Source organism: Plectropomus leopardus, chromosome 17 (assembly GCF_008729295.1).
Source record: "Plectropomus leopardus isolate mb chromosome 17, YSFRI_Pleo_2.0, whole genome shotgun sequence".
Lineage (NCBI taxonomy): Eukaryota > Metazoa > Chordata > Actinopteri > Perciformes > Serranidae > Plectropomus > Plectropomus leopardus.
The window spans coordinates 18,415,296-18,437,765 of NC_056479.1; the positions used below are offsets into that span (position 1 = coordinate 18,415,296).

Here is a 22,470-nt window from a genome sequence, read left to right on the forward strand (position 1 = left end):
GGTATTTAGGGGGAACATTTTTACAGCGTTCTCCCCTGTCATGCAACACTGAGGGGACATCAACTAAATGACCCTTTAATTTCTCTTATGGGGCCAAAACTATTTAAAAAAAACATTTTGCATTTGGTGTCTGAATTACAGTGTCTGTATCTCTGTTAAAGTAGCCATTATTGAAGGACAGGGGAAAAACATATAACAATATAACAGGTGATTACAAACTTTAAAATGGCAGTTTTTGTTGGATAGTGCTGGATAGTTACATGCATTTGATTTATTAACCAGTGTTATTTGTGGGGGTTTTTTCTTCCAGTGTTGCCAAAAGTCTGTTTTTCTGGTAAGTGCAATGATTATTGTTGGCATTGTGAGTCAACCAGTTTACTTATTTTTTGTTGGCAATTTCTGCAGTTGTGCTTCTGTAGTTGTGGTGATAACTTCCAGCTGTAGAGGCCTTCTGTTTCAGTATTCTCCTGCTTGTCTTTCTCTCTCTCTCCATCAGGTCAGATGGCCAAAACAATAACAGCTACAGCAATAGCTCCATCATCATATCTGACAGCCCAGTAGACCCAGACCCACAGGACCTGCTGGGCCCTGAGGCCTGCGTGGCCTTTTTCCTGGTCCTACTCCTGATCCTGTTCCTTAACCGTGAATTTGAGGTCAGTCACCGCCTGCATTACCATGGCAACGTGGAGGCGGATCAACACCGCATCAAGATCCAGAACATGAGGGACCAGGCTGACTGGCTGCTCCGCAACATCATCCCCATTCATGTGGCCGAGCAGCTGAAGGTCACCCAGAGCTACTCCAAGAACCACGACAATGTGGGCGTGATATTTGCCAGCATCGTTAACTTCAGTGAGTTTTACGAGGAGAGCTATGAGGGAGGCAAGGAGTGCTACCGTGTCCTCAACGAGCTCATTGGAGACTTTGACGAGCTGTTACGGAAGCCTGCTTTCTCCAATATGGAAAAGATCAAGACCATTGGTGCCACATACATGGCGGCAGCGGGACTCAACGCACAGCAGTGTGCAGACGCGTCACATCCTCATGCACACCTCCGCGCTCTTTTTGAATTCGCCCTCGAAATGATGCGAGTCGTGGACGACTTCAACAAGAACATGCTGGGCTTTGGATTCAAGCTTCGCATTGGATTCAATCACGGGCCTCTAACAGCAGGGGTGATTGGCACCACTAAGCTTCTCTATGATATCTGGGGTGACACAGTCAACATCGCCAGTCGCATGGATACTACGGGTGTGGAGTGTCGCGTCCAGGTCAGCGAGGAGAGCTATTGTGTTCTCAGTGGCATGGATTATGAGTTTGATTATCGTGGCACAGTTAACGTCAAAGGTAAAGGTCAGATGAAGACCTTCCTTTACCCGAAGAGCAGTGACAGTGGCCCTGTGCCCCAGTACCAGCTCTCAGTCTCGCCAGAGATCCGGGCACAGGTGGATGGTAGCATCGGGCGCTCGCCCACTGATGAAATCGCCAGCATGGTGCCCACTACCAGCATAACTACAAGCAGCACCAATACTATGGTACCCAGTGCCAGCGTTGGTTCCGCTACTACCACAGGGCTTAGCCATGGGAAAGAGGCGGACAGCCGTGAAAGACGTCCCTCTACAGGTACCTCTCATGCCAGGCGATCTGTGTCTCACAGTGGCATGACATCAATACCTGTTACCAACCTAGAAGGACGTCCTTCTTCTGCAAATAACAAACAGCTCATCTCATCCTCCGTCCAGCAAAATACACCCCAAAATTCTACAACAGTGTCCCAGAAAGACATCAAGAAGGACAAATGCGATGATGATTGTGAGAGTAATGTTGGCGAGTTCACCAGACTTTAAGAATTTGCAACAACAGCGCTTTTATCCAAACTCCTCAACCCTTTAAGCTCTTGTTCCTGCCAGTTGGCATTTGTAGAATCGCTGTACATTTGGTCCTAGAATCAGAGAGAAAGACCCACAGGCCTCTTCTCTGCATCAGCAGAGCAGCAGGTTGTTTTGAGTGTGATCTGATTGGCTGATATTATCAGTGGAGGAACCACAAAGTAGGCAGGAACGCTCAGAGGAAATGGGAAGATGCTGAGGGCTGACTCTGAGCCTCCTCTTGTCTGCTACAGATCCCATCGTCTCCCATTAAATTGCTTGATTATCTTTACACCTTTAATCTAAATAATTTCTTTCATATGTCTTTTAAGTGCCTTTAGAGTAGAATAATGTGTAGACTAAGCCTTTTTGAGTAAGGGAGGAATAACATAAAGGGAAAACTGTAAATAAGCAAACTTTTTGAGAAAAAAATGCTTTGCTTTTGTTACAACTTTACTTTGTGAACTATGCTTTGCTATGATATTTTGCCTTTTATCAAAGAAGAGCTCACCTTACATACGGAAAGTGCTACAGTGAGAAGAGAATCAAAATGTGTGTCAAGTGATGGGTTTGAGACGTCACTCCAAGATATGTATATTAGTAAAATCTGCACTAGAGGGCTGCAGAGCCTTTAATGAAAACACCTCATGAAAGCCACAGCAGAGACTAATCAATACAGGCTAAGGGCAGACAGGGCCAAGCTGTTGAATGAGTGTACTTGCATGCATACAATATGTGTGTGTGTGTGTATGTGTGTGTGTGTGTGTGTGTGCGTGTGTGTGTGCGTGTGCAGTAACTCATGCTGGGTTTAATGAGAAGAGGTGCCTATGAGTTATTCATCTGACTTGGTGAAACTGCAGGGTGATGACAAACAGTTTAGGAACGCAGACGAGAAAAGGAAAAATCTTGGTTGCTGATGTGGCAGCTGTTTCTCTGGCCTCGGTTAAGATCTCTAAGTACTGAGGTACGACCGTCTCAGCTACATCTAATCACCCCTCTTGCAGTAACAGCATCATAGACGAGGTAAACCGTTACTCGTGTTCGTGCCCTCCCCTGATCCAGGCTCGTATTTGAACCCACGCTGTGTTAAGTGTTGATGAGTATTTCAGCGGATCTGATGAGGCACTGCTGTACCTGTAGTGTCTCGACAGTAGAGCGATTAGAGAAAAAACTGCCTATAGGTTTTGCTATGGATTACACTGTGTGTTAGTTGATAGTGCTTTTGAGACATGGATAATCAAAGTGGGATGTCACAAATCAGAATTGTGTTTTAATGTATTTATTGTTGCACAAAACTTGAACTGTTCACGTGAAGCTCCCCTCTCTAATTTCTATGATTTGAAAGACGTTACTAGGTGGAAACAGCTGGGTGCATTCACTGCTTTATACTTTCAATGGCATGAAACTTAATGTAATAACACTGTAAATGCAAAAAGGCAGTGCAACAAATGTATTCCGTATTAATCCCTAGGTGTTTTTTACTCTTTCTTTTTGACTCCATTGATTTCACGCTATTACGTCAGATCACTAAGGAAATCAAACTGATTAGACTGTACATCTCTGTTGCTGTAACATTTTCTTTCTGTCACTGTTTCTTAGCAAAAAAAGGATTGTGTGCTCAGAGGCAAAAAAACACCTTTTTACCATGGAATGCACTACAGTGTCTTCAGTTTAAAGGTCCAGTGTGTAGGATTTTGGGGGATATATTGACAGATATGAAATATATAGTAAATATGTCTTTTTTTTATCGCCGTTACTTTAGAATGAGCTGTTTATATATACATAGAGAGAGTTGGTCCTCATCCACAGAGATAACCATGTTGTATCGCCATGTTTCTACAGTAGACCAGAACTGACAAACCAAACACTGACTCTGCAGGGCCGCTCGTGTTGTTGTGTGGCCACCATAGTCAGCAGATTTTGAATGTGGGACTTCTTTATTCAGTGTTTTTAGGGGTTCAAATCAGTTTTTTAAAAAAAAAAAATTTTATTTTTTTTTTAGTTTTGCGAGGAAGAGACCAATGCTGATAATTCAGCCCCTGGTAAATCCTCCTAAATCTCTGGATCTTTAGTTATTGGAGAAATACAAGCACATATTAGCAGGTATACAGGCAAGCGGCCTGTATGCGTCAAGCTGAAGAGTGCCAGAGATTTATAGCGTGAAACTGCTAAACGCTTTTACCTGTTTAAATCACAGGGTTAGTTTGGTCTTGAGAGAAAAGGGGAAAAGACCTCTGTGGAAAAATGTAGCTCCCAGTAAAAACAAATCCCAGTAAAGAGAAAAAAGAAGGTGCTGGGTTAGTGGTCTGTCTGCAATAAGATGACCAGCACAGGAAAAACACTGTTTTGTAACACGACACTTATTTATTCAGTGTTTTTACAGGTTTAAATAAACTGGTCCGTTTGTTTTGGAGAGGAAGCGACCTCTGCAGATAATTTGGCTCCGGGTTAAAGCCTCTTAAACAATGAACACTAAAGGAATGCTAACTGGAAGTTGATGCTTGAGAAGTTTTCACATATGGCAATCCATAATCCTCTCTGCTAGATGCCACTAAATCCTACACACTGCTCCTTTAAACAACAACACCTTAACCTCATGTTTTAAATGACCATTTCATAACCACTACGTTTAATTAATAAAGCAGACCAGATCAATATTGCAGAAAAACAAATGACCAATTTGCCTTCTTTTATCATCAAATGATGTATTCCGACTGCCACATCTCAATCACACTAATAGTTAAAAAAATGCGTTTGCTTTTTCTACATGTGAAGATAGCTTGTGCCTTTTAACTTCGAACTTGATTGTCCTCATCTTTTTTTTATACTGCCTGCTCTGAGTTGGTTTCATTTTTTAAGACACTGAATATTTCTCCAAAGCCGACGCATCAGCAGGAGTTTTTTGTTTTAACCATTTATTGCTTAAATTGCACTCACATTTGAGGTTTTCTAAAGATATGACATTTGAGCAGTGCCTTTTCTTAACAATTCATTGTGAACATACCAAACATATTAAACATTAATTAGCATTATTACCATTTTTGAATTATTATTTTTTGTTTGGCCTTTCATTGTGTACTGTATCCATGCTCGGCTGGAGTTGATTTAAATGCAATAATAATTGGTCTGAAAGGGAAAATAACTTTTATGCTCATGAGCACACAACCCTTATACCAACGCAAAATTTGTTTTTGTTATACTACAATAAAGGGACGCTTAGAATAATTATTGCTGGTATCCATAGTTAAGTGCTTAATAGAGGTGATTAGTGTCAGGTTGAGTGTATAAGCGTATACTTTTTTTTTCTTCTTAGTAATTTTGATAAGCTCTTTTGAATTATGTGTTTTTTATGGACTCTGAACATTTTTTTCCGTATTAGTATCATATTTTGGACAAATAGGAACAATAAGATAGGAGTGTAAACTCATAGTTGTTATTGCCACTTTTTTTGTATTTCCCACCGTTTTATTTAACTACAAACAGCTTAAATGTTGATATGATTTATCGAGATGTAAGTGACATTCTGAGCCAGCAGAATGGCACACTGTGAGAATTTTTATGCCAAAGAGTGTTATTACGATCTCTTGGAGTTTCTCCTCTCTTCTCCCTATTTTGCAGATTGTGTTGTGCACATTCAAGAAAGGTCATTTATATAGTAATCACTGTTTAAACACATTTGCACAGGACGCTCACTTTTTATGTACAGTATACCTTTATATTGTATAGTACCTGAGCATTTTCTATTATTTATATAAGCGCATGTACTAGAGTATTAAATAGTCTAAAGAACTGGGTAATTTTAACAATGTTGGAATAATACTACTGTGTTCTGTTTGCCTGCATGTGTGTTAAAAAAATGTATGAGTGTTTGTAAAACTGTGTGTGTGTTTTGGGAGGGATGCTCTAACCTTATCATCTCAAAAAGTATGACGTTAGGATAGTAAGTTTTCAGTCATTGCAGATGTTCTTTTTTTTTTTCTTTCTTTCTTTTTAAAAAAAAAAATCCAAACTGGCCAAATAAAATGGGCGAGACACCGCTACATGTGTGCAGGTAGGAAATATTTCAATAGCCTGCTACAGCCAAGTTTTAATAAATTGTTGCTTTCTTTGGAAATGTTTTGTATATAGCACGCTAATAGGATTGCAAGTGAAGGTTAAAACTGAATAAAGTCAGCTGCTGGGAATGTTGTCTGGTTGAATTTATAGACTGTACACTACATCTGTGTTTACCTGTGGTGGATGTAACTAAATACATGTTCTTAAGTTGTTCTCTTCTGACGTGGCCAACAATTTTGAGGTACTTGTATTTTATGTGACTGTTTCTCTTTTATGCTGCTTTACCTTGTGTGTATTTTTACATTGTACAACACCATTGCTTTACAGTGTTACTTTTGCATATTGTGTTTTTAAACACAAAAACAAACTTAAACAAATAAGCTCCAACTCAAACCAGCCACAATGTTAATTAAATGCTGCTCACATGTTAATAAGTTAATAGAATAAAGTTAGTTGTGAAAATCCAACGAGTACAAAAAAGCAGGGACAGTCAACCCACATAATTAGTACTTTTAATTTAAATAACTTAAGTAGACCTATGTTTTGCTCATATAATGCTATCACCATTATGTCCTTACATTATCATAATACTATCAGGTGTTAGCTCGGTCTCATGACTTAGACTTGAGTCACAGATTTGATGACTTAAGACTCAACACATTTTTTAAAAAAAAGACTTGCAACTCAACTTGGACTTTAAATACATTTTTACTTCATTTGGACTCCATCCTTTTGAGTCAAAAATACTTGATAGCTTCCCCTAAGCTCAAGGATTAAAAAGTATGTTACTGAAAAAGTGTGCTACGTATTAAATTATTTTCCTTCATTTTGTGAATCAATTCAACACTTTTAATTCCAAGCAAGACATTTAAGATTTACAGATCCACTGTATTTGAGCCGATCTGAAAGCATCCAATCAGGTTGCAGGAGAGAAACATGAAGAGCTAAAGTTATGTTACTGAGCTCCAGTTGGAAAAAGTAAACCAAGGAGAATTTCTTTAAGTACAAAAACACATTGATCATCTAAAAATGTATAGTATGCGAAACCTGCAGGTTGGAATTAAAGATGGAGATGCAAGAACTTCCAATAGAATTTTTTAAAAGCATTTATGATTTTTATATATTTAAAATATTGTTACTCTGTTGTTAAATAGCATTACATTTGTACAGATAAATTAAAAACTACAAAAGAACAATGCGTTTAATGTTAAAAAAATAACACTATTCGATGTTAAAACAATAGTTAAAAAAGAGATGAAACTATAGAAGAATAAGCAAAAATAATTTTAAATATTTAAAATGATATAATGATAGGGGGACATTAAATTTAAAAAAAAGTTTAGTTAAAAGGTTGAAAATAAAAAGGCTTTTTAAAATTCTTCTTCTTATTATTATTATTATGATTAATAGTAGTAGTAGTAGTAGTATTACTACTACTACTACTACTAATGATAATAAATAATACATTTTGGTTATTTTTGCATTAAACTTTTAATGGTGTATTTTTACAATGCAAACAAAAATTTTAACTACTCAGTTAAATGTATAGCAGAGACTTTTACAAGCCGATCATATGGTTTGTGTGAAAATGTTAAATTTGTAAAATAACTGCTGTTATTATAAAATAACCACTGTTTGCCTGTTCTAAAATAATAGCTGTTAATAAATTCTGTGATTACAAAACAATAGCTGTCAGATAATTGTGGAGTAAATACTATGGAGGATATGTGAAAAAATAGTTGCATAAAATGGTAATAATCATGTACAAGTACCTGAAAACTGTACCTAAATACAGCTCTTAAATATTATATTATTTCCACCACAAGTGGTAAAATAATATAATTACAATAAATATACTGTTGGGATTTAAGTATTTCTATTAATCGACAACAACTGCTGTGTTTGTAAAGATGATAGCATGTAGAGCAGTGAATGTCTATTTTTTGTGTTATTCCACCCCTAGAGGCAACTTCACGTACGTCCACATGACGCACGGTGGGACACAGGTTTACGTCAGGGCGTCATAGCGCGACACCTCCTCCTCCTCCCCCCACAGTCTAGCTGGGAAGAAAAAAAAACTTTTTTTTTTTTGTATCGGAGGAATCAACAGCCGCCATCTTGACGCGGCTCATAAACGGGATTTCGGGGGTAGCATTAATTTTAAAAACCGACTGGAGCTACTCAGACCGGACTCAAACGGCTTTTATCGTACATAAAACCGAAGGGTTAGTCCTTCCGATGAGACTTGATGCAAACATGTGAGGATTACACGGGTTTTTACCGTCTCGAAAGCCCACTGTATATTTGATTTCCCTTTTAGAGAGCGCCGCTTCTCGCCGTATCTCCGTCCCGAGACGTTGTATTTATCGGGAGACAGCGACGACAAAAATATTCCGCCTCATAGAAAATATTTTTTGAATTTAGCTCTTTTTATTTAAGCCCGAGATAGATTTTATGGCTGCTCGTTTCGACTGCGAAAAAGATGATTCTGTACAGACGTGAAACCGACGATCTGCGGAGAAAGGGATTTGCTTACGCCTTGTGTAATATTTTATGATTGATTTTTATTTATTTTTCTCGAACTGAAATAATTTTTGGACGTAATTATTGAGGATAATTATGTGGGTGTTGGGTGTTGGATTATCATGGGGTGATCTTCGGCGGCGAAGCGTGGCGCTGTTGCCTTTCTTTTGAAGCCGTTTTCTCCAGGCAGCATTTCGCCAGTCTGCCAGTCAAGAAAAAAAAAAAAAAACAGTTAAATTTCTCCTTTACGGACAACGCTCGGAAAAGTTACCAGTTATTACGAGCCAGAGGCTGATAAAGTTGGACTGATCCTTCGGTTATTTTTTTCCTGCATCATCATCTATTCATAAAATTTGCCGACCAGGATGGCTGACAATCTGCTGGATGTCGGACCCCCCACTGCAAAGCGACCCAAGCTGAATTCACCTCTCTCCGTATCAGATGGCCCAGGTAAGGATGGCTTCACAAATGCACCTGACAAGGATGATGTGCTAACTTTAGATATATTCATATTTATTAAACATGCACATTGCAAAATCTAGCTGCTTTTTGAGTGCATCCACCTTTAGGAAAAAAAAAAAGCTACCGTGAAGTAAACCCATCCGCCACTAAAGCTGTGCTGTGCAAATATCACAGAAAAAAACTGCTCATCGGTTCCAGTTTGATTAAAGCTACAGCTGATTGAAACTGCCATGAATAAGTGTATAAAAAGTGCAAACTCACTGTCTCTTAATGACACAAGATTTACTCCACATAGAGTGATTGCTAACTAACTTTCTCAGTTGTAGAGAGTGAAAAGTGGAAAAAAAACAACAAAAAAACAGTACACATCATTACATCTGAACGTCTTGAACCCCTGACTCTCCTTGGAAATAGTGTTGTGAAAGTGCACATTTTGAAGTTGATTAGGGATGTGTGCTATTAGTCGATTATTTGCTTTGATTAGTATTTTAGTTGGCGTTCAAAATAATAGTTGGTTTACCTTATTAAAATTGTTATTATTTTATGCAGCTGTGTTCACCCAATGAAAATTCTGTTGTAATAGTCAGACAAATTGCAAGAACATTGCTTGCAACAAATGGTAATATTTTTTATTAATTGGGTTGTTATGTGTGTAGGATAATATGCAATGCTCATAATGCAGGGTGCCAAGTGTTTCAAATTTCAGTGGCTTTTAAAATATGATTTGCTCAGTTTTAACTTTTATTCTGGGTGTTTTCTTACTTTAACTCTAACTTTAAACATCTGATTAAGCATCAGTAAAATTAGTCACCAGGTTGAATCAGATTTGGATGTCTAATATGAATATTTGACAAGTCAGGTTATTTATCACTTGTTTTTTTCATATGTTTTAAATTTTGAACAGGGCTCAGAGGTATAATATAATGAAACAAGCTAACTGCACAAACAACAGATTAGAAATGTGCAACAGAATTTTTTATTTTATAATTGTTTGTATAATATAAAAGTGCTTATCCATTATAACATCTGACTTACAGGTAAGTAAAATGTTGAGCAGGGAGGTCTTTTTTTTTTCTTTGATGCTTTTTGGCCTGATGTTGTCTCAAGTGGTCACCTGTTTTAGCCAGACATGACAAAAAAATATTGTGATCCCCTCTCGATCCCAGTAAAAATTCCCTTTTTTGCTTCTTACCAACCAGCGCAGAGGGACATGCTGGCCCTGTATGCCTGGAGTTCAGTCTTAGAGTCCTCCTCTCCGGCAGCGCAGATTCAGCACATGCACTTGAAGTGTTGTCTGACTGAAAGATAATCTCACCACTGGGTCAGTCTGCCACTGGAGGCTCAGCCCTTCTTTCATTCAGCAAAATGCTCAAATGGCCCAGGTTAAAAAAATAATCTGTGCAAAAATACTGGAGGATTACATGTGTACGTCCAAGTTTTGTGCAGGCAGTATATATGGCTAGCAAATGGGCATATTATAGCTTTCAAGGTGAGAATAACTGCTGTCATGATACGTTTAAGAAACCCAAAGGTCTGAACCTGTCCAACCTGTAGAGCAACTTTAGAAAGTTGGAATGTTGACCATCAAAAATATTCGTACATATTTGGTGACCAAACTGATCGATTGTTTGATGTGATGACTTTAGTTTTATTAATAATACATATAATCTCTGGGATAGAATCATATACATCCATAGCCCCATGGCAAAAGGGGAATTTAACACTGTTCATATTCTGTTCATATTATTTTTTTCAATTAATCAACTTATGGCTGTCCAGAAGGAGGACACCCGTCCCCCTGGGCATGTAACAGATGCAATTCTGGAGACTTCACTTGCAATAGAGATCCTTTTCACCCATATAAATTTACTTTTGACTTTTCAAAACATTTGCTGTGTTTATGAATGGCCGATAAGTCAATAGTTCTCTCTTTTTCACTTTAAACTGGAGTGGAGAACTAAAAGTTTCAACCCCTAACTTGGTGATGTTATGTTTTCAAAAATGTCAAACCGTTGACTGACAGTCACTATGAAATTGACAAGATTTATTTCAAAGTTATAATAATTTGCTAAACTTGGGACCAGAGCTCCGCAATTGCAGTTTCTCCAAAACTAACAAATGACTCCTTCAAACTGTAACTGAACTTTTGGCATCTTTTGGGCCCTCCACGGTCCATCCTGTCATGTAAGAATGGATGTTATATGTATAGTTACTCTGCAGTCTAGAAAGAGGATTTCACATGCCTCTCAGAATAAATGCCATCTCTATTTCATCCAGTGTGTAATATATTATATATATATTATATAATATAATATCTGGGTGTGAAACTGATAGTTGATAGTTTAATAAATTAAGTGGATTGATGCATAGACGCGCGTGCTCAGTGATACCTGATTCAGCATTTTTAGGCAGTATCAGAAGCATCTTTGATACTGGTGCCAGAACAAATCTATCTTTGAATGTCTTGTTTAGAGCAACCTGCAGTCCAAAACCTCAAATGCACAGTTTACAGTTATATAAAACAGAGAAAAGCAGAAAAATGGAAACATTCTTTAAACTGCTTGGCACTTTTTCTGACTTGATTATCAAAGTAGTTGTTCATTTTAATGCTGATCAACTAATCGACTAGTTGTCGAAGCTCCACTTGAAAGCTGAAAATGTCTCCTTGAGCTCTCTTCATTGTAACTGCAAGAGCATACTTTCTGACTTCCGTTTTTTTTTTTTTTTTAAATTTCAAAGGTGACAAACAGTGAAAACTGTTAGGCACCGCTTCCACTTTACTTTTCAGTTTGTAGTAAAATACTGCTTTTATCTTTGTCAGCAATCCAATCTTTTCCAATTTGGTTCATCCAGCAACATTAACCCTTTTTGGCAAACCCTAGTTGTGTACGTGTATTTACTTGCAGTGTACTGGACATAGCTTTGTTGGTGTTCTTTGTGTGGCAGGCAGCACCAAAACATTGAGAAAGCATGGGCTGTTTTGGTCTTGCACCGCTGCACCCACCTTTCAACTCTCATTTTCTAGAGAGTGAATAAAGACTATTGCAGTTGATTTAAATCGCAGTGGAGATCGGAAACATCTGTGTGCCATTTACAAACAGCTGAGAAATGTGAAGTTTCTTTGTTCGGCCTGTCTCGTCCTCAGTGGGCGGTAGTATTATCTCGCCTCACCGACAGTCCTCGCTCTTCAGCCAAGGTAGCTCATCTTCTTAGAGGGGTGACAGGAGCTTTCGCTGGGCAATAAAGCAGCCCGACACCAAGACTGACTCCTCCCCAACCGCTGCCAGAAGCCCTTTCTGTCTCAGTAGACACACACACACACACACACACACACACGAACACATGTATTCAGTAAGACATTGCGCGGCGTCTCATGTAGACCTGCTCTCTTTGAAGTCCTGGATGAAGCGCGGGGTCTTAAGCACACTGAGAAGATTTTAAGTGCCAGGCTGCAGATGGGAGGATAAGTGTTTTTTTTTCTTGAGTTGAAAAAGCCCTAATTCTGAGAAATTTTGGAAGATCTGTGAGGAACTCGTAGCTGGCTGCCTTGCTCTTCTACTCTGCTGTTTTCCTCATGCACTTAAATTTACTTTGTTTCTTTGATTTGTAAGTTTAATCAATGCATCAAGGGAATCAGAGAGTCCTTGTGAGGTTTTTTTTTTCATTAATTTGTAATTGCAAAGGGATGTTGGTGTATAATTTTCCCACAGACCTATAGTCTGATGATACATTTCAGGGCTGGATGGCTCATGCGGGATACCCCAAATACTCATAACTGAGTCTCATGCCTTGAACCATTAACTCTTACTGGAAATATTGTAATGAAACTGCACATTTTGAAATTTATTAGGGATGTGAGCCGGCGAGTTGATTAAATGTTGCTACCCTAGTTAGCATAAAACATACTAGTCAGGTTAAATTATTAAAATCATTATTATTATTTTGTGCAGTCTCGTTCACCCACTGAAAATACTGCTGTAATAATCAGGCACATTTCCAAAGATTTATCTCTAAGAATGTTTTTCTCAATAGATGGTACTTGTTAGGTTTTATTTATTGAGTTTGTTGTCATGCTTTGTAGAATAATGTGCAGTGTTCATAATGCATGGTGTCAAGGGCCTCAGATTTCAGCAACTCTTAAAATACCATTTGGTTATTGAATAATGTGATTAATAATTAATAATGCATGGAATATTTTTTATGACAGTGTTTAACATTATAGATTACATTGTGTCCAATTTGGACTCTTTCTGAGTGTTTTCTTACTTTTGGATTAGTCAGCTGGTCTAAGTTTTAACTTCTGATTAAACATCAAAGAAATTGGTCAACAGGTTGAATCAGATTTGCCTGTTCGAAATGTTTATTTGACAATTTAAGGGTTTTTTTTCATCTCAAGTTTTAAAGTTTGAACAGGGCTCAGCCAGACATTTATTGTGACAGCGGCAGTCACGTAATATAGTAAACAAGCGCAGTGCTCAAATATCAGATCAAAACTGTGCAACAACATTTTTTGGAAAAACAAGACATAAAACAAAAATGGTAGTTGCTGTGAGCTGTATATATATATATATATATATATTCACCACTTTTCAGCCTAGTTTTTAATGATTTGCTATGACAGTGAAATGTATTCACACTGTGCTATAAATACACAATAACACGATAAGAGCGAATTTTGTCGGTTGGGTGTTTTGTTTTTTCCCCCAGAGTGCCAAGAGTTAAATAAATGTTCAACTTAGGGTGAGAAGGCAGAGTTCGTCACTGTTACGTCAGCCGTCCATTCACGGATATTCTGCATCCTAGCAACCAGACGCAACCAAAGCTTCTCTGCTGAAGAAACACTGCGCATCCAAAGTGCTCTCAAACGCTCCCAGTTGGGCTTTTCATGTAAAGCAGCTGACGTTTTCAGCAGAAAAAATACTTTGGTGGACACGGGGCCTTCAGTCTCTTCCTCTGTACGCAGCCTGTGTGTCTGCAGCTCCCTCAACCAAAGAGAAGCGTGAAAGTCAAGAGCGCTCAGGCAGCAACAAAATCTTGGGACCACTATGTCCCGAGAAGTACACCACACAGGACACTGACTAGCAAAGAAACAAATAAACAACTGTTCGACTTTGGAGTCTTTGCAGCGACAGTCGTCTGAAGGGTCTCTCAACCGGTGATTCGAATCTCCACCTTTAACGGGGCAGCCCTACAACAGGAACATCCTTAAAACTGACTATGAAAAATGTAATTGAGGAGGATTTAGACTACATAAATTTATCTAGATGAATTCAATTCATTATGGCAATTTTCTGTTTCCACAAATGTGTTACAAGGAGTATTATCTAATGGGCTTTGCTTCCTTGGTCACATTTGTTATTGACAAAGCCTTGGTTGTCTGACACAAAGCAAAGACATCTCCCTTTGCCATATCCAGCCCACCGTACGCTGATCTGTCGCTCACAGCCACAGATTAGCAGCCTGTCTTTGATATTTATGTTAATGTGTGACAGTTTTTTATGGTGCTCTGGTCTCGTGTCAGGATGTGTTTGCGCCTGTGGCTACAGGCCAGTGCCAGGCTTGTTTTCATTACTAAGGTTGAGTGGGCGTGTCAGCGCCAGAGGTGAGAAATGGGTAGCCGGTCTTAAACGGCAATGTTCACGAAGTGGGGTTTCCTTCTCCTTTGTCTGGCCTGTGTGTATGATCACCAACCCCCTGAGTGAGCATCATCCAGCTACGTAGCGTTAGCTCGTGTTTAAATACAGTCAAGTGTAACATTGTTGCCTTTTATCGGTGTGGCAAAGCAGTGACAGAATATACCCTAAATCTGCTGGCTGTGTCTCAGCTGAGGTGTAACTTATTGAGTTGACAGTGATGGGTGGCACTTGATGCCGTCCAATCAGCCACCTCAAACTGACCTGCCCTGCAGGCCTCTTACCCTAAACCCTTTCCTCCCTCTGCTCTTAACTTATTGTATCTCACACATCCACACGATGCTCATATCCACTGGAAAGAGACAGTAAGCCGTTCCTTTCTTTCAAATTTTAGTGTCTGTCTGCAAAAGATGAATACTAGTTTTTCGCCCTCTCAGATCATGAAGCCTTACCAAATTTTTTTCTTGTCATTTTCTCTGAATAGCTGTGGTCTTCATAAACACTGTGCAGCAAATCACTGTAGTCCTAAGTTTACAAGTGCCACTAATTCTGCACATCTTGAAGTCATCAGAGCTCTTCTTATAAAGCACCATATTAAAAGTTTTACAAATGCCCTGCCAATCAAATGTGTAGAATACAGTCCAGTTTTTAAATGTGGCTTCAAATTTTATTTACTGTGTGTTATTAACCTTTAAAAAACTTTTCTTTTTTTTTTTAAACAAAAGTTCATGTAAGCCAAATGAGGACCAAGAATTAAATCATGAGTCTGTGTCTACACTGAGGCAGATGATTTTGAAAATGAAGATGTTGTTCTTCAAATAAACTAAAACATGTGAAAAGGAATGCAAACAAAGATAAACAATAGTAAAGCAGTAAAATATCAGCTTGAGTGGGAGTTCACAGTCCTGGTCTCATCACGTTAGACCTCGAAAAAAAAGTGAACCACAAACTTTAGATTAAAAAATGTGCAATTATTTGGCTATAATGCACATGGCAACCATTGAAAGTAAGGGGGCATAATTCTCAAAGCTAAGACATTTGTATTATCTGAGATAATGTTGATATTTTACCTATTTAGTTGAGATCTCGCATTAGGAGTTTTTGCATATTGGTCATGGCAGTACCTTTTTGGTTGTTTTTGATTGTTTCAATACCCTTCTTAATTTTTTTCCCATTTTCCTGCTGCACACTTGCTGCTTTGCACGTGTTTAGCCTGGTCTCTCATGAGTCTCATATGTCCCTTTAGAAATGCCACGATAGCATTGTGACACTGTGAGAGGGGGAGCATCTCACCCTTTCCATCTTAATCTCATCTCTCTCTGTCTCTGGTAAGGCAGTAACAGCCTGCTGAACAGCCTGTTATTATCTCCCAGTCTGAAGAGTCTAATTGAAGATTTTCATGTGGCTGCTGAAAAGCTTAGGGTGAATTACAACCGGCAGCAGCAATGTCCTCTCCAGGTGAGAATAGTGTGACTCAAGTGTTGGCACTCTGTGGTTAGTGGATGCTTCCGTTGTCACTTCTTGGCATGCTTGCTGCTGGATTTGCTCATCACATCCTTGTTGTACAATGAGCAAATTCAAATCGCACTGTCAGTCTTTTGAAAAGGATACGATGCTGAAGGCACGCGTTCTCCCTCAGCTAGCTTTTTGGCTCCTCCGTATCCCTCCCTCTTAAATATCTGTGGTCTCAATCTTGTTGCTGAAGAGGCCTCAGGCAAGACACAGGTGCTCGCTCTCAACTATTCATGTCACCTGCTTTACTTTGAGACTTGTTGCTTCAAACTTTTGTGCTGAAAGTGGCTATAATATTGCCACAATATTTCATTAGTAAACAGCTTGGATTTCTCTCCAACCTGAGTAACTCAGACACTGAGCCAGTGTGTGGCTGCTGTGCTGATAAGATCTTTATTGGCTGACATATATGGGCGCGCTCACACCCTCACGTGAAGGACCTCGGCACATGCGTGTGATTTGGACTGCAACCCTCGTTATTGTTCTGTTAATGTTGAGTGTTCTTGTTTACTTCTTCTGCACAGCCACAATTTTGCTCTTAGTTGCAGCTTTTTCTTTACACATTTTTCTGTCTGAGGCACTTAGCCTTTTTTTATTTTTTATTTTATTTCTTTTTTTCACCCAGATTTTCTCTGCAGTAGATGAGCATGCTTTTTCTTTTTTCTTTTTTTTTCTTTTTCTGATGTGTCATGTTTGAAGTCAGGGACGTGCAGGAAAGCGGGTTAGTAAATGTTAGATAGTGCATGCAGGCCAGTTCAAATGCTGCTATATTTTTTATATCTTTTACTTAATTGATCTCTTTTTTTTAACACCCTGTGAAAACTAATTTTTAACGATGCTGGAGAGCTGTTTGGACTGGGATGGACTGTATTTTGTGGAGTCATGTCATTGTATTGCACCAGATGTCCCAGTGATGTATTTCCATAATCGAAGTTGGAGCTGGTAAATACCTGCAGATTCTTTTGCCCTGGGAGTGAATGCCAATTGTAACCTTTCTCATTAAATACAAAAGCCAGATGTTAGTGGTAAATTGACCTGCACTTTTCTAGTTGTTTGACTACTCAAAGTCCTTTCACACTACGAGTCACAGTCACACATTCACGCACTGGTGGCAGGAGGCTACCGTACAAGCTGCTACTCAGGTTTTGAAGCATTCACATGCACTCACATATTGATGGAACAATGGAACAGCCACTGGGAGCAGTCTGGGGTTTAGTATCTTGCCCAAGGATACCTCAACATGTTGACTAAAGAAGCTGGGCATTTATCTGCCAACCATCTGGTTTGTGATCCACTCTACTGCCTTTAATAGAGACTTCTTCAGCTCAGAAATGAAGAAGCCTCTAGGATTAGAGGTGAATGTCCTCAAGAAGCTCAAGCAAGTCCAGTTGCCTGTTATATAGTGTGTAGAATTACCATGACCTGAATGACTGAGAATCTTCACTAAGACTTAACAAATTAAAAAAATTTTTTTTATTTAATTTATTTATTTTTTTCAATTTTGTATTGTCTCTTGAATATAAAACATATGAATAATGTATTATTATTTTTTTAGTTTAGATCTTCATTATTATTATTATTTAAAATTTTTAAAGCAGAAAACCCCTTATTGTGATTAAAAATCTCCCTTATAAGAGTGTCAGGAAGCAGCACATTAAACAATGTTGCAGACCCTAAACAATAATAATAATAATAATAAAAAAAAAATACTGCATTTTAGAAAATGTGGTCAATATATCCTCAGTCACATAGAGGTAAATATAAAGTTGAAGCATCTACAGTCTGATGCACCTTCCTTCATCTCCTCCAACAGTACAGTGTTTGTGAACCAGTTATCATGGCTAATTCTCATTTCCCTCTCTCTTTTTCAGATCTTGTGTCTCTGTTTGACCTGGAAAATGACCTTCCAGATGAGCTCATCCCCAATGGAGACTTGGGAATGGGAATGTCCTCTAACGGCGGTCCAGGTGGAGGGGGTCCAGGTCTCAACTCCATTGTCCCCGATGCAGCTGCCAAACACAAGCAGCTGTCTGAGCTCCTGCGACCAGGAAGCTCCTCCATCTTGGGAGGTGGGCTCAACTCTGCCGGTGCCCAACAGGGTGGCATGGTGGGAAGCCAGCTAGGTGCTGTGCTTGGTAAAAGTCCACTGGGGCAGGGGTCTCCCAATCACCAGTCTCCCCAGGCCCAGAAAGGAGCTGCAGCTGCTGGACAAGGCAATGGAAGCGCGGGCATGGGCTTCAACCAGGCCATGTTGAACAGTGGGCAGGGTCACGGGGTCATGGGCCAGACGGGACAAGTGATGAATGGGGCTCTGGGACCGGCAGGCCGGGGTAGACCTGGCATGCAGTACCAGGGCCAGGGCATGCAGGGGGCACAAGTGGGTGCTGGACCTGGTGTTGGAGGCAGTGTGCTGGCAGAGACACTCACCCAGGGAGGGCCACAGTTGGGTGCACACAATGCGTTGACTGCTCAGCAAGCTGGAAACATGAATAAGGTGAGTTTCAAAATTCAGTTTAATTAGTCTCTCAGACAGCCGAGGTGTCACCACACCATCAGTACCTATTTACTTTATTTAGCCAAAGACATTTTTTAGATTTAAAGTCCTTGTTACTTGATTTGCCAACACTTGAAGCTTTCTTTGTAGAAGAGCTTGTCATTTCTATCTGAATTTTTTTAAAAACAAAAACAATAGCGTAAGGTGAGTTTAGCACAGTGGTTTCTAACTGGTTCAGTCATGGGGTCCAGATTTCTCTTAAGTCATTAGGTCCACACATAATAAATGACCACATAGGTAATTATATTTAACAAAATGGCTTAGAACACAAAGAAATAAAACATATTGCAAGAATAAACAGGAACAGCACTTCAAAATAAAAGCTCTTTGCCAGAAATTCACTGTATTTCAAAACTTGAGACATTCACAAGTCAATTGGGGTTCATTCAGAATTGACCCGTGACCCACTTTTGGACTGCGACCCACCAATTGGAAACCACTGGTTTAGCAAGTTAACCAATTCATTTATTTTAGCAAATGGGCTGTCCCTTTCTAAAAAACAACTGTACAGTAGTTAGAAATATTTTTAATGCAGCAATGTCATAATAGTAATGGGCTTTTGTCAAGTTTTATTTAGTTTTGTTTTAAATCCAGAAAAGTATATGAAAAGTGTTATTTCTCTTGCTTATTCCTATTGCTAGCTTGTCGCCGGTTATCCCTCCATCACCATATATTGATTTGTTCTTCGTCGGTCTGCTGGAGCAGGCAGCCATCCAGTTGAGGGGGTCGAACTCTTCATTCGAGTGCATCAGTCTTTGCAGGTCTAACTTGGCCCAGCAGAGTGTTTCATGGCAGTGCTGATGTGTTCATTACTCAATTCCTATTCCTTACTTATCTGGGAATCAGGGCTCAAAACAATGGTGCCAGTCCACCTGGAGCATTTAAGTGTCCTGTACAAAGGGGAGAAATTCCAGTGAAAAATCAAATTTTATTGAGCTTAAAAACAATGGATAGGCAGACTATACAAAAAATGACATCATCAAGGCATGTGGATTTGTCATTTTTATTGAACAGTAGGCTACTGTTGCTTATACATCAAATTCCAAATAAAATGAGTTCCATCAATAGTTATTACTAAGTCTATTTTTAAAAATAAACTAATAAATAATTATCTGACTTTCGTGGTGAAACAATTTCCCCTGTGGTGATTAAGAGTTGCTCAACAGAGAGATATGCAGTATTAGTGCCATTTTTTATTGTTTTTGCAAATTAATTAGTTTGTCCTGAGCTTTGTAAATGAGCTTTATTGATGGGCTGTAATGAGGTATATTGTTACTTTATATATGACAAAAATGACACAGTTTTAAAAGAAATTATTGAAATACAGAGGGACAATTAGGTGCAGTAAGGGGCACAGCATTTTCAGTTAAGATGCTGTGGTTTCTATGATACAGAATATTTGCATAAGTAAAAAATGCCGACACAGGGTAGAGTACCTTCTTGCTCTAGATGAAGGGAAGCATGAAGGGAGAAAGGACAGACCAGCTGGTCTGTGTGGGTTCAGTATTCATTTCTCCTTTGTTGTTATTCAGCAATGTGACGGTTGGTCTTTGTGGTAATACGTCATTGTCCAGCCCCTCCTCCACTGTGATTGGACAGCTGTGGTAAAAGTGACAGTGATGAGCAGCTGCAGTGTTTTATCCAAAGATTCATATTTTTTAACTCTCTGCGACCAGAAAAGACCAGCGAACATGCAGTAGACGTCAAGCTCCTGGCATTTGTAACAAAGTGTAAACATGCAGCACTCCAATGGAAAAAAAAAAGAAACAAAGTGAATATAGTGGTTGTGGCATTTCGTTGTCGTCCCCTTGGTTGACTTGTCAATTAAGCAGTATTGCAGTATTAAGGGAATTTGGACAACCCTAAATAAATGATATGCTATGTTTATTTTTGTTGGAGCAACATACAAACACAAAGAATTTCCTTCAGCTTTACACTTTGCCATATGAGTGAGCGTCAGCCACAAAATCCATTTGTAGGAACTTTTGGTGGATGCCCTTTGTTTTTATTCCTGTCGCTCACTTTGAAAGCACCACAAAGAATGACATTTGTATTTCACTACAAAAATCTTAAGTGACAGCTGGTTGGAGTGAGATAACTAGGGCGTTTAAAGTTCCTGGTAAATGACCATCACCAATAACAACCTACTTGTTTTTGGCTATATTGCATGTCATTTCCAGTATATATCACAATCGAAAATGTGTGTTTTCTGTTTAAAAAGAACAAATGTAGAAAGGTAGCAAATACTCACCCATATTTTCCGTTGTTATTTATCCAGTTTGAACTTAAGAGCACAGCTAAAGGACATCTGGTTTGTTTACATGATGTAAACAAACCAGATTTTTCCTTAAAAAAGAAGAAAAAAAAGGATAATGGAAACCCGACTGAGAATGAATACAAAAAATACAGAGAACTGCAGTTGTGTCATGGTACTACTTAGGGAATCTCCAGAGGCCCCGCGATATGAAATTATCACGATAGATAATTAAGTCACAGTACAGTATTGTGATTTTAAATGTTTTGCAATATGCTGATTATTGCGATAACATACTGCGAATTATTACTTTTTTGTTCATCTCACTTTGATCATTTTTATTGCAAAAAATGTATCTACTACAGGGAATAACCAATTGATTTTTTTTTATTATACCAAAATTTTTATTTGTATTTAAAATATTTATAAAAATGAAATGAAAAACACAATTACAATACTTGGTGTCCATATATAGATACAATATTGCAACACAAAATATCCTAATACTGTGTTTTGTCGGCTTCATCCCCCACCCTTTATACTACTATACACGGTGGCTTTGTTATTTTTGTTAGTGAATGAAAAGTACTTTACATGATGAGCTGCTGATTGTATTTCTATGTAAATATTTCTACTTTGAAGTGCTGAAAGTGAGAAAATGTTTCTCCGTGTCTGAGAGTCTCGGGGCTTTGTGGTTTGACAGGAAACCAAGGTTAAACCAGCACGCTTGTTCTCACTAAGATTATTTCAACAGACATTGCCACATGAAACAAGCCCCTCCTTTCTCATATAGACATACAGTATACGACATAATCCCTGCCAGTTTTTCTTCGCATTGTGGTACAAAACTTAATTGCTTGTTGTGTGCATGTGTGTTGATGAGTTACATTATAATCCAAACAATTGCCTTTACATTATAATTTGATGCTAGGATTGTGTGTGAGATGAGGAGGTGAGGAAAGAGGAAGACACAGATTTGAACCCCGTGTGTTAGCCTGTAGTTTGAAGATAAAACGACAGAATCTGGCACACGTCATATTTACCTTGCACAGCTGCCATCAGAGAAACATGCTGCCGAAACGTGGGAGGGTGATGTGTTGGCTTTTATGTTCATAGCGGGGGAAATGTAGCTGGCTTCACTATTACTTGAAGAACATAATGCACAAATGATACAACACATGTTTATTTGGCTTCCATTTGACAGTGTTTGATATGGCAGAGAAATCCAATGTCCAATTGGGCAAACTGCCCTCCTAGGTTGGACTTCATCACATTTTTTAATCAGGATTTTTAAGTTTTTCAATGTAAATGGTCTGCATGTATAATAGTAAAGAGAAAATTGAACTATTACTAATTACTGACCCAAACAAAGGCCCAAAATTCTCATTATTAGCTGTGTGATTGATATATTCTTCCACTTTTTGCCTTTGCTTACATTGACTAAGGTGATTACTAGGGATTTGCAAGGGATGTCAGGTGTAATTTTTTGACCTAAGTCGGAGGAAAAATTAGGGTTTTATAGTTTGATGGGTTTTGTTGTTTTGTTTAATAACTTTGGATGTGAAATCAAATTAATATTTTAAAATGAAATGATGTATTTTATGTTTT

General features: G+C 38.7%; 2 protein-coding genes across 8 annotated transcripts in view; both read left to right on the forward strand.

Annotated features, from left to right (window-relative positions):
• LOC121956605 (adenylate cyclase type 9-like) overlaps window positions 1-3,816 on the forward strand; it is a 36,545-nt gene extending 32,729 nt beyond the window's left edge. For 2 of the 3 annotated variants that reach the window (XM_042504913.1, XM_042504915.1), the window contains 2 exons: window positions 311-334; window positions 497-3,816. In XM_042504913.1, coding sequence (XP_042360847.1) covers window positions 311-334; window positions 497-1,847 — 1,375 coding nt within the window. In that variant the 3' untranslated portion in view covers window positions 1,848-3,816. The remainder of the gene's footprint in view (window positions 1-310; window positions 335-496) is intronic. The other variant, XM_042504914.1, reaches the window with a different exon arrangement.
• Window positions 3,817-8,034: 4,218 nt separating this feature from the next.
• Window positions 8,035-22,470, forward strand: part of crebbpb (CREB binding protein b) — a 47,162-nt gene continuing 32,726 nt past the window's right edge. For all 5 annotated transcript variants that reach the window (XM_042505213.1, XM_042505217.1, XM_042505215.1 and 2 more), the window contains exons 1-2: window positions 8,035-8,897; window positions 17,926-18,548. In XM_042505213.1, the coding sequence (XP_042361147.1) occupies window positions 8,813-8,897; window positions 17,926-18,548 (708 nt within the window). In that variant the 5' untranslated portion in view covers window positions 8,035-8,812. The remainder of the gene's footprint in view (window positions 8,898-17,925; window positions 18,549-22,470) is intronic.